This window comes from Excalfactoria chinensis, chromosome 7 (genome assembly GCF_039878825.1).
Source record: "Excalfactoria chinensis isolate bCotChi1 chromosome 7, bCotChi1.hap2, whole genome shotgun sequence".
NCBI classification, from domain to species: domain Eukaryota; kingdom Metazoa; phylum Chordata; class Aves; order Galliformes; family Phasianidae; genus Excalfactoria; species Excalfactoria chinensis.
In genome coordinates, this window is record NC_092831.1 from 33,517,047 (window position 1) to 33,530,077 (window position 13,031).

General features: G+C 48.9%; 1 protein-coding gene across 2 annotated transcripts; it reads left to right on the forward strand.

Moving 5' to 3' along the window:
* Positions 1-218: 218 nt before the first annotated feature.
* Positions 219-12,596, forward strand: ASB1 (ankyrin repeat and SOCS box containing 1). Of its 2 annotated transcripts, XM_072342143.1 has the most exons (6): positions 219-395; positions 523-664; positions 3,035-3,337; positions 7,181-7,566; positions 8,876-9,053; positions 9,674-12,596. In XM_072342143.1, the coding sequence occupies exons 1-5, from the start codon at positions 305-307 to the stop codon at positions 9,007-9,009; spliced, it is 1,056 nt and encodes a 351-aa protein (XP_072198244.1). In that variant the 5' UTR covers positions 219-304; the 3' UTR covers positions 9,010-9,053; positions 9,674-12,596. The 2 variants fall into 2 exon arrangements, with proteins under 2 accessions (XP_072198244.1, XP_072198243.1); XM_072342142.1 differs by having other exon boundaries at positions 8,876-12,596.
* Positions 12,597-13,031: the final 435 nt, after the last annotated feature.

The window sequence follows — 13,031 nt, forward strand, 5'->3', positions numbered from 1 at the left end:
CTCTCCGCTCCCTTCCAAGGGTGCACCTTTGAGTGTCATCTGGCTCAAGTCCCCCGCAATGAACACGGGGTGGGGGCTGCCGTGACCCCGGGCGGTAAGGAGCTCCGGATGGCTGCCGGGCCGAGCAGCTCTGAAGGAGGAATCGCTGGCGGCCGCGGAGAGCCGCCTCCTCCGGCCGGGTAAAACCACCTTAAACGCGGAGGCAGGAAGCGGCGGCGGGCACCAATCAGGCCGGGCTGGGGAAGGGAGGGCCGTGGCGGCGGCGGAGAGGAGGCCGCGATGTGAGCCTGGTGCCGGCGGGCGGATGGCCGAGGGCAGTCCTGCCAGCTCCGGGGCCGCCCCGAGCGGCGGCGGGGAAGCGGCGGGTGGCCTCAGCGCCCCGGGTGGAACCGCAGGTAATGTGAGGCGGGGAGGGCTGCGGGGCACCCGGCCCTGGGGAAGCCCGGAACGCTGCGCGGATGGGGGGCTCGGAGCACCCGGCTGCCCCAGCGCTCAGCCCAGCTGCCCCTCTCTCCAGCGCAGGTCGGAATCTGAAGGAGTGGCTGCGGGAGCAGTTCTGCGACCACCCCTTGGAGCACTGCGAGGATACACGGCTACACGATGCAGCCTACGTGGGGGATCTGCCCACGCTGAAGAGCTTGCTGGAGGAGGAGAGCTTCCAGAGGTGAGGGGGCTGCTCCTACCCGGGGCCGGCCCAGCACGGCCTGCTGATGTGCTGCTTGTTGATCCTGGCTCGGGAGAGCAACATGGGACCAGGGGGAATAAGTACAAGGTCAGGCTTAAACCCATTCGGAAGCTTTTTTGCTAATAAATCCTTAATCTGATGCGGCTGCCCACCGCTGGATTGTGTTTAGCGTTGAGCCCCTCGCTGCAAGAAAGACACTGAGGCCCTGGAGCCTGTCCAGAGAAGGGCAACAAAGCTGTGATGGTCTGGAGCACAAGTCTTATGGGGAGTGGGGATGTTCAGTGTGAAGGAGAGGAGGCTGAGGGGAGACCTCATTGCTCTCTACAACCTGAAAGGAGGTTGCGGTGAGGCCTCTTCTCCTACATAACAGTGATAGGAGCAGAGCTGATGGCCTTAGGTTGCTCCAGAGGAGGTTCAGCCTGGATATTAGGAACAATTTCTTCTCAGAGGCTCTTTCACCACCATGAAGGTTGCTGTCCATGGGGGTGTTTGAGACCCGTGGAGACGAGGCACTGAGACACCTAGTTGGTGGGCATGGTTGGACTTTGTGACCTCAGAGGTCTTTTCCAACCTTAACAATTCTGTGATGCTCCCCCTCCTCCCCATAGCCTGCTCCTTTTGGACACCTTTCCCACTGATGGAAAGTGGGACACAGCTCCATTTCTATAGGAGCTGTGTCTGGTGGGAGGCTGCTCTGCTCACACTTGAAATCAACCCTGTGTTAGTCTCACTGGGGGCAAATCTCAAGCCAGTTGGTGAACTCGCGGTGTCCATGCACAAACTCTTTTTGGATCGTGATGGAAATATAATACCATGAAAATTAGAGTCTACGTGTAATGAGTAAAACATGCAAAAGGGTTTATAATCAATGGTAAACCTGAAACACCCTATGTTACAAAATCTACCCAGTGCTGAGTCTCTGACCGTGGGGATAGTTAATTAATTTTCCTGCAATATGGAGAAAAATGCTCAGAGTGCGCAGTGTTATTAGCCTTAAAAAACTGCCATGTCAGCAGGAATTGAGAATGAACCAGCCCCTTTTTTTCTGTCACCTGGACGGCTCTGCTGGGCCTCTTTGGTCCCTTGCTCTGAGATTATGCCTTCCTTGTTACCATGCTGCAGGACCAGGTAGCCCTTCAAGACAGCGAGCTGACCCAGGTTTCTGCAGGACCTGGAAAAGACCTCTAGGATGCTCAAGTCCATATTTTGACCCATGACCACCAGTGTAGTGCTGGGTGTAGGGTGGAGATGCCCAAACCTTATAGGGAGCACTTCTACAGGGTTTAGTTTACTCCTCTTCCTGAAATATGTTTGAAGAAAAGAAAAAGGTTGTGGCGTTGCTCTCTTTGCCTTAAGAGCAGTGTATGAAAAGTGTTTTGTCCTGTTCTTGTTACAGAGGCCAGGACAGAGTGAGCCAGAAGAGCAAATCCACTACTGGCTTTGGCTAAAGGGCACTTCAGCCAGCATGCATTGGCCTTAAAGAAATCACTTTCTCTTGATACATGACATCTAAAAGAGTACTCACAGAGATTTACAGGGAGTTGGGCACTGAGACCTGGATATGTGAGATTTATGGGTCTCACCTGAGATCTAGATTACTGTAGTGAGTGTGACAAGTAGTACAAGTGATTTCAGAGGCAGATCCAAGCAGCCTCCTGCCAGACAGGTCTTAAATGAATTGAATAGAAGCTCTTCTGCCAATAGGCTAACAAGGATGCCAGTGGTTTATTTCTGCTGTACTGTTCAGCATGGCATCTGCCTCCAAGCCAGCTCCTTCTTTCCTGGCAGGGCTGTGTTTGTGCTGTGTTGAGCTTCCCTGCATTTGCATTTATGTCATTCCACGGTGCCAGGCTGAGCGTGTGGACATGCCAGCAGAGTGATAGAGATGTATGCATGTGTTTCCATGCGGTTCTCCTCCTGTAGTCCTTTTCTCTTTCCCTGCTGCTTTGACAACCTTCTGCCACTTTTGGAGCAGCTTCAATTAAGCAGTTTTGGTCCCTAGCTCGGTCACTTCTGGTGGACGACATGTCCCCATGGAAAGGGAGTGGAGAGTGGGATTTCTTTGGTCATTGTGGCTGAGTTTTGAGGAAGGGTTTGTCCCACGTTGTGCATATAGACAGTTCCAGACACAGCAGAGCTGCAGTAGAGCCCATAGTCCAGGTATGCCATACACGCAACACCTGCTGCAGTGGAGGCAGGCTATCAGCAGGAGCTTTTCAGAGCTGCTACAAAGCCCCCAGAACGTGGAGGAAAACTTGAGGGGTCCATGATTGGGTTCTTCTATGGGGCTGGAGTAAGTGGGGTGGCAGAAGGTGACTGAAGAGCTCTTGACCCCATGTTTCTCACCAGCCGGATCAATGAGAAGTCGGTGTGGTGCTGCGGCTGGCTGCCCTGCACTCCTCTGCGCATTGCTGCCACCGCTGGCCATGGCCCCTGTGTCGACTTCCTCCTCCAGAAAGGGGCTGAGATCGACCTGGTGGATGTGAAGGGGCAGACTGCTCTCTACGTAGCTGTGGTCAACGGGCACCTCGAGTGTGCCAAGATCCTGCTGGAAGCTGGAGCTGACCCCAATGGCAGCCGGCACCATCGCAGCACTCCAGTCTACCATGCAGCGCGTGTGGGCCGGGCAGACATCCTCCAGGAGCTGATCAGGTGAGAAATGTGTCCTGCAGATGGTCCTGATGGGGTGGAGAATGGCTTTGCCTTGCTTTCCTTCTTCCCCTGGATCTTTCCATTATGCAGCTGGGGGCATCCATTCCCTCCTCACCTATCTGCTTGGCAAAGCTGGACAAGAGGACTGCTGATGGGAGAAGTTCCTAAAAGGGTGCTAGGTGTCTTTGCCTTTGCTTGGGCATGGTGACTGATCCTGTTTCTGTGTCCACCATCCACTATTCAGTCTTGCAAACCATCTTCCCCTTAGCTTCTATCTCGATTGCTTGGTTCCTGCTACTGCCCAGTAGCCAGTTTCACACCCCTGTTGCTCATAGGATGTATCACCCCCCCCCCAACCAGAAAGCATCTTTGCTTAGTTCTGCTGCTCTAAACACTTTCTGTCCTTGCAAACAGAGGCAGCACAGTCTGTTCTTGGCTGCCAGGCACGTGCCCATCAGTAAGACACTCTCCATGCACAACAACAGCAGGGAGTGGGCTCAGGGTCCAGCAGAAGGCTGCGTAAGCTTGAGTTTCCTTCGTTTGGCATGCCATGATACTTCCTGTCTTCTAAATTGGAAGCTGTTTGTACAAGGGACCATGCTGAGCAGCTGTGTAAGCCTTTGATGCCAAATAATAGCAGATTATAGGGGGGAAATACAGGTTGCAGTAAAAGAACAGAAAGTTTATTTGGATTCACAGAGAAATACTCTCCAAGGAATCCCTTCAATGGCTGTTATTGCTAGAAAATAACAACGCAAAGGAATTTTGCTTGCAGGCAAATTAATTTTCACACAGTGCAGCTTTAAGGAAGCTGAGAAATAGAAAGGAGAGAAGTTGTTCCCACTCTTGCAGACTGAGAGAGGGCTGTCCCTGTTGCCACACGCTTGCTGGTGTGGGGTTCAGCATATATATTGCATTCCCGAGAGTCTCCCCTGTTGTCCACTAAGGCAGGGTGAAATGGAGCGAATGGTATTTCAGCACACGGAGAGCTGATGCATTGATTTATGTGTCTGCTCCTCGGGATACCTTGCCAGCAATATTAAAAAAGCCAAGTTTTGGAAAACTTTCAGGATTAAAAATTAACTGGAGTTTGTCCAATGCCTTTTTATTAGATGATGTCTCTCGCAGGGCTGCTAAGCTAATACTAAATTGTCAGATTGCCCAAAATTTCAAGTATCTCGGACTACAGATTTCACAGATCTCTTCAGAGTTGCTTGCTTTAAAATGCAGTCTTATGTTACAAAGCTTTTCAGGGACGTTGCTCCAAAGGATTTGGCAGAAGGAATGCGATGAGGAAGACGCTTTTACTGAGATAGGAGAAAATATTAGCTATGGGATGGAGATCCATTTGATAAGATGACTGGCAGGCATATTTGCAGTTGTATTTCCAAGGTATAGATTACTTTCCTAACAGCTTGTTATGTGATGGTGCTGTGACGGGGTCGACCATCATGCTGTATTTGCAGCACAACTGAGGGAGGACTTCAGCATGAGAAGGTCTTTCTGCCACACTAAAAGCAGCAAGAAAAGCAATCAGATCCCACCAATGGCTCAGACAGGTACCTGGATCTGAAACAGCAGCTCTGGGGAAGTGGGGGGCTGAGAATGGGAATGTTGGCAACAATAACTAAAAGGGTTTGGATCTGAAACGAGAGTCAGACTGCTGTGTGGTCAGCACCACGGCCGCAGGAGGCGGTGGCTCCATAGCCATCCTGTGAATGTCCCATAGTAGCACAGATGATCCCATTCAGATGCTTGCGTAGCCTGATTTTGAGTGATTTCTTTATCTGTAGATATAAACGTATATAATACGTTATAAACGTATGCGATTGCCTGTGCAAAAAAGACACGTCTTCTTATTTTGCTCTCAGTACTTCAAAACGCATAAAGTGATGCAAATTCAGCACAGTGCTGTGGAAGTCACCAGAAGATGGGAATATCCCATTAAAGTGCAGTGAACTGGGAAGCAAAGCTTGCTGCTGTGGCTATAATGGCGCTCTGTAGTGTCATTACTGCCTGGCTCCTTCTTGCTTTTCTCCACCCTGTAGATCTCCTGAGGTCTTAGCCAAGATCCTCATGCTCAGGAGATCTTGTGCGTTGAGCTTAAAACACCCTGCATGCCATTTGCAGCCCTCAGGCAGGTTTCCCCAACCCCTGTTCTCCATGTGTTTAATTGAAATGAGACGTAGAATCACCCAGCATCCTGAGTTGGAAGGGGCCCATAAGGGTCTTCACGTCCCTATTCCTATCCTCTGAACTGAAGTGCTTGGTTAAGTATTTAATGGGTAGGGACCAGTCTCTGCTGGGATCAGCAAGAGACACGCTTGTAGTGAGGAAGAATTTGTCCCCGTGTGCTTTTTTTTATTAACTGCAGAGAGGAATATCGTGGGTTATCTTGGAAGACAGAAAATCTAGTTCTCTGAATGCTTGATTTGCAGTTTTGAGAGGGGGACTGGTGACTGAAGGAATGTCTTATTCCTGTGTGGGAAAGAAACAGGGCTTCGCTTGATCTATAGTGCTGCAGTTAAAACTGGTTACACCTCAGGGGATTGCGTTGTCTTCTTCCTTGTTCCAGCCCAAGCTGCACGTGAAGCAGATGGGGAGCTATGATGTCCCACAGCTTGGGTGTTACCCAGCCTGGGGGAAATCAATGCTTGTTTCTATAGTCTCTTCTTTGTGCTGCGTTACCATTTTTGGAATTCCATGCTTTTCCAGAGCCTGACACCTGACCCTTTTGCTCCCATTTTTTTTGGCTGTTTCCTTCACTTCTTCCATATAAATAAAAGGAATCAAAGCCAATACGCCCTGTTTTCTGCTCTTTCAGACTTAAAACCACCCATACTCCCTGGAAAAGAAATATGCCACTGATGTTACTGTCCATACCACGATGATTCCTTTAAGCTGGGCTGTAGCCTGCTTGCCTGCCTTTGCACCACGGCAAGTTGGCACTGCTTTGCTTTGGCCACAGGGCTTATGGAGCAGTTGAGAGACCATGACCCCATGCAGCAAATATTTGAAGCATTAACCATTTGCAAAAGACCCGAGGGGTTTTTAGCATCTGGATAGGGAGCTAGGAGATATGGTTTAGGGGTTTTCTGTAGGTATGGTAAAGGGAGGACGGTTGGACTAGATGATCTTATAGGTCCTTTCCAACCTTGTGATTCTATGGTTTTCTCTTGCAGCTTCTGGAGGTCCCCCTGCTTCAGTGCTGGCCAGTGAACTGTAATCTCTTACGCAGTGTCTAACATTATATATAACGTGTAAATTGAGCCATGCAAGATGGATGGGGAGAGCAGAATGTCTGACAACAGTTATTTTATGTTTTCTAGTTTCTTGCACGCTTAGAATTGGCGGGTACATCCCATCAGCTGAGATAAACACTAGAGAAAAGGTCTTTCTTTGACTCTGATGGGATTTTTGATGGGATTTCAACCATCCAAGTTTCTTGGATGGAGCGGGATTTATCATACGTGTTTCACTGCTGAGCACTGATTTCTGTTTCCATTTCCCTGCTGTTTGTGACAGGCAGATCAATCGCTTGTATTGCTTTTTGGCCCGTTGTATACTGGTGGGGAAGTTACTTCACTGCATCTCTTCAACTGAGTCATTTGGAAGCATCTTCTGCTTCCCAGCCAGCCCATTAGCATCCAACATTACGTGCTGCTGGCTCAGTGCTGAGCTGTTCTTTGTGCCAAAGCTCTGCTTGGCATATCCTTCAGGAAGGTGAGGGAAGGTGTCCCTCAGCTGCTTCTCTTGCCTTCATCATGTCCATCTTGTGCCCCGGGGCTGCTAGTCATGCTGATGTTGCTCTTGTTTCCAAATGGTTAATACTTTCCCTTCTAGATACGGAGCAGATGTGGATGTGAATCACCACCTCGCTTCTCGGGTCTCCAGCCCCTCTTTGCGACCCCTCACCACACTTGTGGTCTGTCCACTATACATCAGTGCTGCCTACCACAACCTTCAGTGCTTCCGGCTGCTGCTCCAAGCTGGAGCCGACCCAGATTTTAATTGCCGTGGGCCAATCAACATCCAGGGCTTCTCTCGGGGCTCACCAGTGTGTGTGATGGACGCTGTCCTGCGGCACGGCTGTGAAGCAGCATTCATCCACCTCTTGATTGACTTTGGAGCCAACCTGAACCTGGTGAAGGTGGAGGCCTTGGAATTTGACTCCACAGGGAGGGTCAAAGTCAACCCTGAGGCTCTGCAAGTCTTTAAAGAAGCACGAGGTAAGTGGCTTTGACTTACTGTAGTGATTGGTTTTATCCAGCTCTGGATGCAAGAGAATTTATTGGCGCTGATAACTCAGCTCAATGACCCCCTTGTTCCCAGCTAGACTCCCTGTTTTTCTGTTGGTGCATTTTGTACGTTCACCTCCTGTTTTCCCTCTTATATCCTTGAGCTCTGTGTGATCCCTGTCTCCTCAGCCCAGCTTCCCTAATTTTACTTTGTAAAATCTTTCTCCCATTGCCTGTTGTTGTCCTCAGTTGCCTAAGGGAAGGTTAGGCAAGAGGGTGGTTATCATAGCAGGGATTTGGGTCCACAAATCGCAGGCAGGTAAAGCCTGTCAGACCCAGTTCTCCCGAGCCATACAGGTGTGTCCTCACTGTTCTTGAGTGACCCTGTGCTCAAGGGGTAGTTGTGTCTGGACGGGCTTCTTGGGAAAGAAAGATGCAGTGGTGGCAGCAAATGAGGGGCAGGGGGGGAAAGGAACTAAAATGGTGGGAGAAAGTGGGGAAGCAAATGAGTTACAGAAGTAAGCCTTAGCCTCCAGCCCAAACTTACCTTAATATGTCTCTCTTTTATAGCAAAAGTGGCATCACTTCAGTGTGCACCCTACTTTCAGCAAGGGCAGCACCTCATAAAACCATCAGGCTCCCATGGTAAAGGGCTTTGTACCAGAGTCCAAAGTGGGGTTTCCCTCTTCAACCCCAGACCAAGAGAAATTCAAAAGAGTTTCAGGGTGTGGGATCCAATTCCCAGGCTTGCCTCAAAGTTATTCAGCTTTGCACGTGCCTTTTCCAAACCTGTCTGGACTTTTGCTAAGGGTAGACACGAACACAGAGCCGGTGGTTTCCATTAAGCCTGTTTTTAGGAGGCAAATGGGACTCCTGGATAATGAAGCGATACCCAGGAGAGCCTGGGTATCCTGAGTCAACATGAACGCCACTATCCTCTCATCCCTGTGATGGAAGAGCTCACCATGAGCTTGGTGTGGATTGGGCAGTGATCTTTTGAAGCCTCTAACGCTCTGTAGTCACAGCCCCTTGCAGTTGCCCTTTTTACCTTTCCAAACTGCCTGTGTGGCAGCTGTGATTGCTCCAAATCCTTGGCCAAAAGGTTTGGCCTCCTTGCAGGGAGGATTTGTGCATACTCAGCTCTCCTGCACTGCCTTCGTGTTGCTGTGCAGATCATAGCCTCAGCATTTGGAAGGGGTAAATTGCTCCTCCACTGCCAGCCGTAGCTCTGCACATTTTAGATGCTGTTATCTTCCTCCATCTGTCCCTCAACAATTCCTCTCTGCTTTCTTTATTGCAGGCCGCGCCCGGAGCCTGTTGTCTCTCTGCCGCATAGCTGTACGAAGAATACTTGGCAAATCTCGTCTGGATCTGATCCATAGCCTTCCAGTCCCAGACCCCATTAAACAATTTTTACTTCATGAACACAGTTAAAGGGCAACCGGCTGCTTCCTGGGACAGTTTGATTTGCTGAACGAGTGAGTTGACAAAGCCAGGTGCCAATTGTAGCCCTCCACCCCCAGAGAAATACTGGTTTGCTCATGGAATACACACAATTCCCTGCCCCTGTGGGTTTCCCCTCCAGATTTAGGGTGCAGTGATTTTGTGTGTCTACCCTTAAGCTGCCAGTTACCTGGTGATCTGTTTGCAGCTGGTTTGGGCAGTGAGGCCACAAGCGTGTGTGGCTGTTACATGAGCAAACACAGTGTATCCCATAGCTGTTAGCATATGTCTGTTTGTTACAGCTCTACCTCTGTTATTGCTCCGTGTTTCACACACCTTGGGTCCCGGAGGCACTTTTGTGTGGCAAATGTTCCTGTACTTAAGCCTTTCATTTTCCTACAGTGTGCAAGGGAGTTTCTCCTTGCCTTGGTAAGGGAATTACAGCAGCACTGTTCTCTTTCTGCTGTCAGTACCTGGCCTTTCTCTTCCCTCTGGAGTTTGTGGTTGCTGCTGTAAAAGTGGGTATATTTTCTTCTGTCCTCTTCTGGTGTGAAATGCATCAAGTTTCCTGTCCAGTGCCGTGTATTACTTGGAGAATTGTATCCGTGTCTCTACGTGCTGCAAGGTAGCCGCTGACTTGGCTTTCTTCCTGTAGAGGCCCCGTTGCACAGATGGGAGAGTAGCAGAATGTGTAATCATATCCCATCTGAGTCGCTTCTACAGACCACCAGATCTGCTGTGGCACGTCGGCTCGTCTTCCAGCACTGTGATGGATGAGATGAGGGTTGGCCAGTCCTCTTCCCAGCTGCCCAGGACACTGCTGTAGCACGAATGAGAAGATATGGACAGCAGAAGAAATGGTATTTTCACCCACGGAAACAGAACAGTACAGAGTTCATTGCAGGGATGTTGTGATCCTTGTGGTTCAGTCACTGCTGCAGTGGTGGTGGGATAAGGACTGTGATACTCAGATGAAGCCAGAATGTGAACTTGAAAGATTTCTAAGGTACTTTCTGGAAAAGAAAATGACCAAACTCATCTGTTCACTGTAAAATGGGTTTGAATATTTGAGAATGACCAAGAATGACCAGGAGTGGAGGGGCTGCTAGATTAAATGGTTGTCTTGCGGTGCTGGATAGTGGTTGATGCAATGACTGTGAATATATCTGTATGATTATGAAGAAAAAAGATAACAGAAATTATCTGTAGGCTACCTTCTTGCAATATTCCAGTGATTGTGACCTTACCAAAGGCCCAGAAAAGTAGGTGACAATGCAGAGCACATAGAAATTCCTACCTACGTTTACTCCTTAAAGCATGACAGCACCCTTCCAGATCCACCTAACAGGCCTTTTTGTTTCCTTTTCTTCCTGTTCCATAGCTGGGCCTGGGAGAGCAGTCAGGTGGCCTCGTACATTGTTCTGCTTACTTATTTTAGGATAAGGAGGCAAGATTTGCATTGCTGAGCATTACACTGTTGAGAAGAGGCTGAAGTGTGATGGTCACACTCACTCACTGCTCAGACACTTTCAGAAATCCTCATCAGATGAGATCTAATGCCAAGGACGTGTAGCTATGGGCACGCTTTCAAGGTGAGCAGGCAGCAGTATTGCATTGTTTCCTTTTCAGGCTTGCAGATGGTTTAGGTTTTCACCGTACGGGAGGCCAGGGCAGCCCATGAGCATGTTGTCTGAGAGTCGTGTGCCTGCTTTATGGAAGTGTTAACATGCCTAAAAGATGCAGGCATGTTGTAAAGCCGCTTGTCACCTTGCTGGTAGAACCATAATGTTTAGCAGGAGCACAGACCAAACATATTCTCTAGCCCTAGTGTATAAGAGGCAGAAAATGAGGGAGGATGTCCAGAGAAAATGCCATAGCAACAGCTTCTTTGGGTCGACTTTTTCACTCTGATTTTTTTTTACTTCTTCACATAGTTTTGCAAACCACTCACACGTTAGTGCCTTTTGGGAGAAAGTAGCTGGATTGAGGTGGAAGGCACATGCTCCTCTGGGGAGGCATAACAACTCAGTGCACGATGTAACTGGAGTGTATACTTAAATCTAAGCCTCCTGCAGATATACCTGTTACAAGCTTGGTTATAGCTGCCTTCTGTATTTGATCTATTGACTGTTGTGCCCTTGACTGACACTGTTCTACATCCCTCTTGTGGATAGTCAGCCAGTGAAGCCTTAACCAGGCCAACAATTGTAGCCATCCTCCTGTGCTCCCTGCCAGAACCATGGCTGCCATGAGAGTGGGAATTGGGAAAGTCCTCTCTTTCCATGGACCGTCAGTATGTGGTACTGATAGGATTCCTTTGTAGGTCCTGTTGGTAAGCTCAAGCTGTGCTGAGGGTGGGGTGTTCTGCCTCGGTTAGTTCCCCATTCTTGATTTATCATGATGCTCCAACAGCGTGCTGAACTTTGTGCATAGGGTTAGATCTCAAATTTAAGGACCATAGGGGTCTTCAAATCAAACCGGTGTGGAGTCCAAAGTATTCCCCTAGCTGTGAATACCCCAAGTCCCCGAGCCATAGGTCAAAGGATGGTTCCCACACTCTTAGAGCAAACAAGCTTAAAGTTCAGCAAGCACTTGTGTGTCTGCACAGTCAAACCTTTGAAGTGCAGCAAACCTTTTTGCTGGACCCATCTGCCATCTTAACTGAGGGACTGTGCCTCCTGCCAAGGTTTCTGCCTTAAACCTGAGTGGACTATCTTTTTGAGGGGCTGAGGAGAGCCCAGTGCTTTAGAACAACTCACATAACATTAAGCTGTAAGTGTGAAGGCTGCTGTTGGAGTAGCCCTTGTGGACATTGGTTGCTAAGCAACATCAACCCAGCTTTGCCTAGATGAAATGATTTAATACACAGAATATCTGCAGTTTTCATTGTTATAATGGATCTCAAATTAGATTTATGATGTCCTGCAGGGCCAGAGCACGTTTCCTCTTGCTGTCCCTGTCCCTTTAAACCCAATAAACAATGGTCTTACGTTATGAAATCCGAATAATAATGTGCATATACTGTCTTTGCAGTATGTAAGTGACAAGTATGAAGTGTGCATTGCATGGCCTTGCTGGGTGGGATGAGAATTGGAAGGTGGTTTAAGAACTGAAGCAGATCTGGAATAAGCAAAGATATCTAAAGGAGTCTTTTGCTTGTGGGGTTTCTAATTACTTTTGTTGTACAGGGACTTTTGAGAGCATGAAATGCTGGTAGCTGGCTGGTAATACCCAAATGTAACTTCTCATATGGGAGTTGTGCAAATGGAAGAATGGAATCTATCAGGTTGCAGTGTTGTTTTTTTTCCCCCTTTTTTCCCCTTTTTACACCAAAACTGGCCTTTGAGGCACGGCACCTCTTAACCCTTGTTGTTCTATTGAAGAAAGGAGTGTAGGAACCCGCCCAGGACAAAGTTGAGGTGGCAGCCCAAGAGTGTTACTTCAAAAGAGCATTTCAGTGCTCTTTTCTTTTGCCCAGGGTAGAATGATTGTGTGCAGCAGCAAGATTTGATCCAAGAGCAGATAGGAGATATCTGTGGTGGGTCTGTGTGTAGCTAAATAAAGATGTTCCAGTGCAAGAGCTTGGCTGTGTGCCTAATCAATTACCTCGCCATGGGAAGGGAAAATGCTTCTCTGTATTTCCTAATATTCCTAAACCTGAATTATTTCCTGGTTTTCCTACTCATGAATCCTGAATCCAGGCCCTGTAGCTGATTCCTCAGCCTGTTTTGTAGCCACTGGAGGGGGCCGGAGAACCATGCTTACTGCAAGTGGGATACAGCCAGAGGCTGAGCAGTGGTTTCCTGTACATTGTCACCCCTGGATAGTTTTCAAGAGGGATGTGGCAACCAAATCCAAACCGAAACCCAACGGGGATGTGCGGCACAAACCACTCTCAGGAGCATCTCCATCACCAATCCTCATTCACAAGCTCACATCCTCAGCATTGCTGACCTGCCTTTTCCTCTCCGTGGCAGCACTGTCACCCCCTGCTGCTTTGAGCAGCCCACAGG

Bases quoted from the DNA above. Each gene is read 5' to 3' on its own strand.
- ASB1 (XM_072342142.1), top strand. From the start codon at position 305: ATGGCCGAGGGCAGTCCTGCCAGCTCCGGGGCCGCCCCGAGCGGCGGC. The intron at 3,338-7,180 runs GTGAGAAATGTG...TTTCCCTTCTAG, and splicing joins ATCCTCCAGGAGCTGATCAG to ATACGGAGCAGATGTGGATG. The intron at 7,567-8,875 runs GTAAGTGGCTTT...TCTTTATTGCAG, and splicing joins AGTCTTTAAAGAAGCACGAG to GCCGCGCCCGGAGCCTGTTG.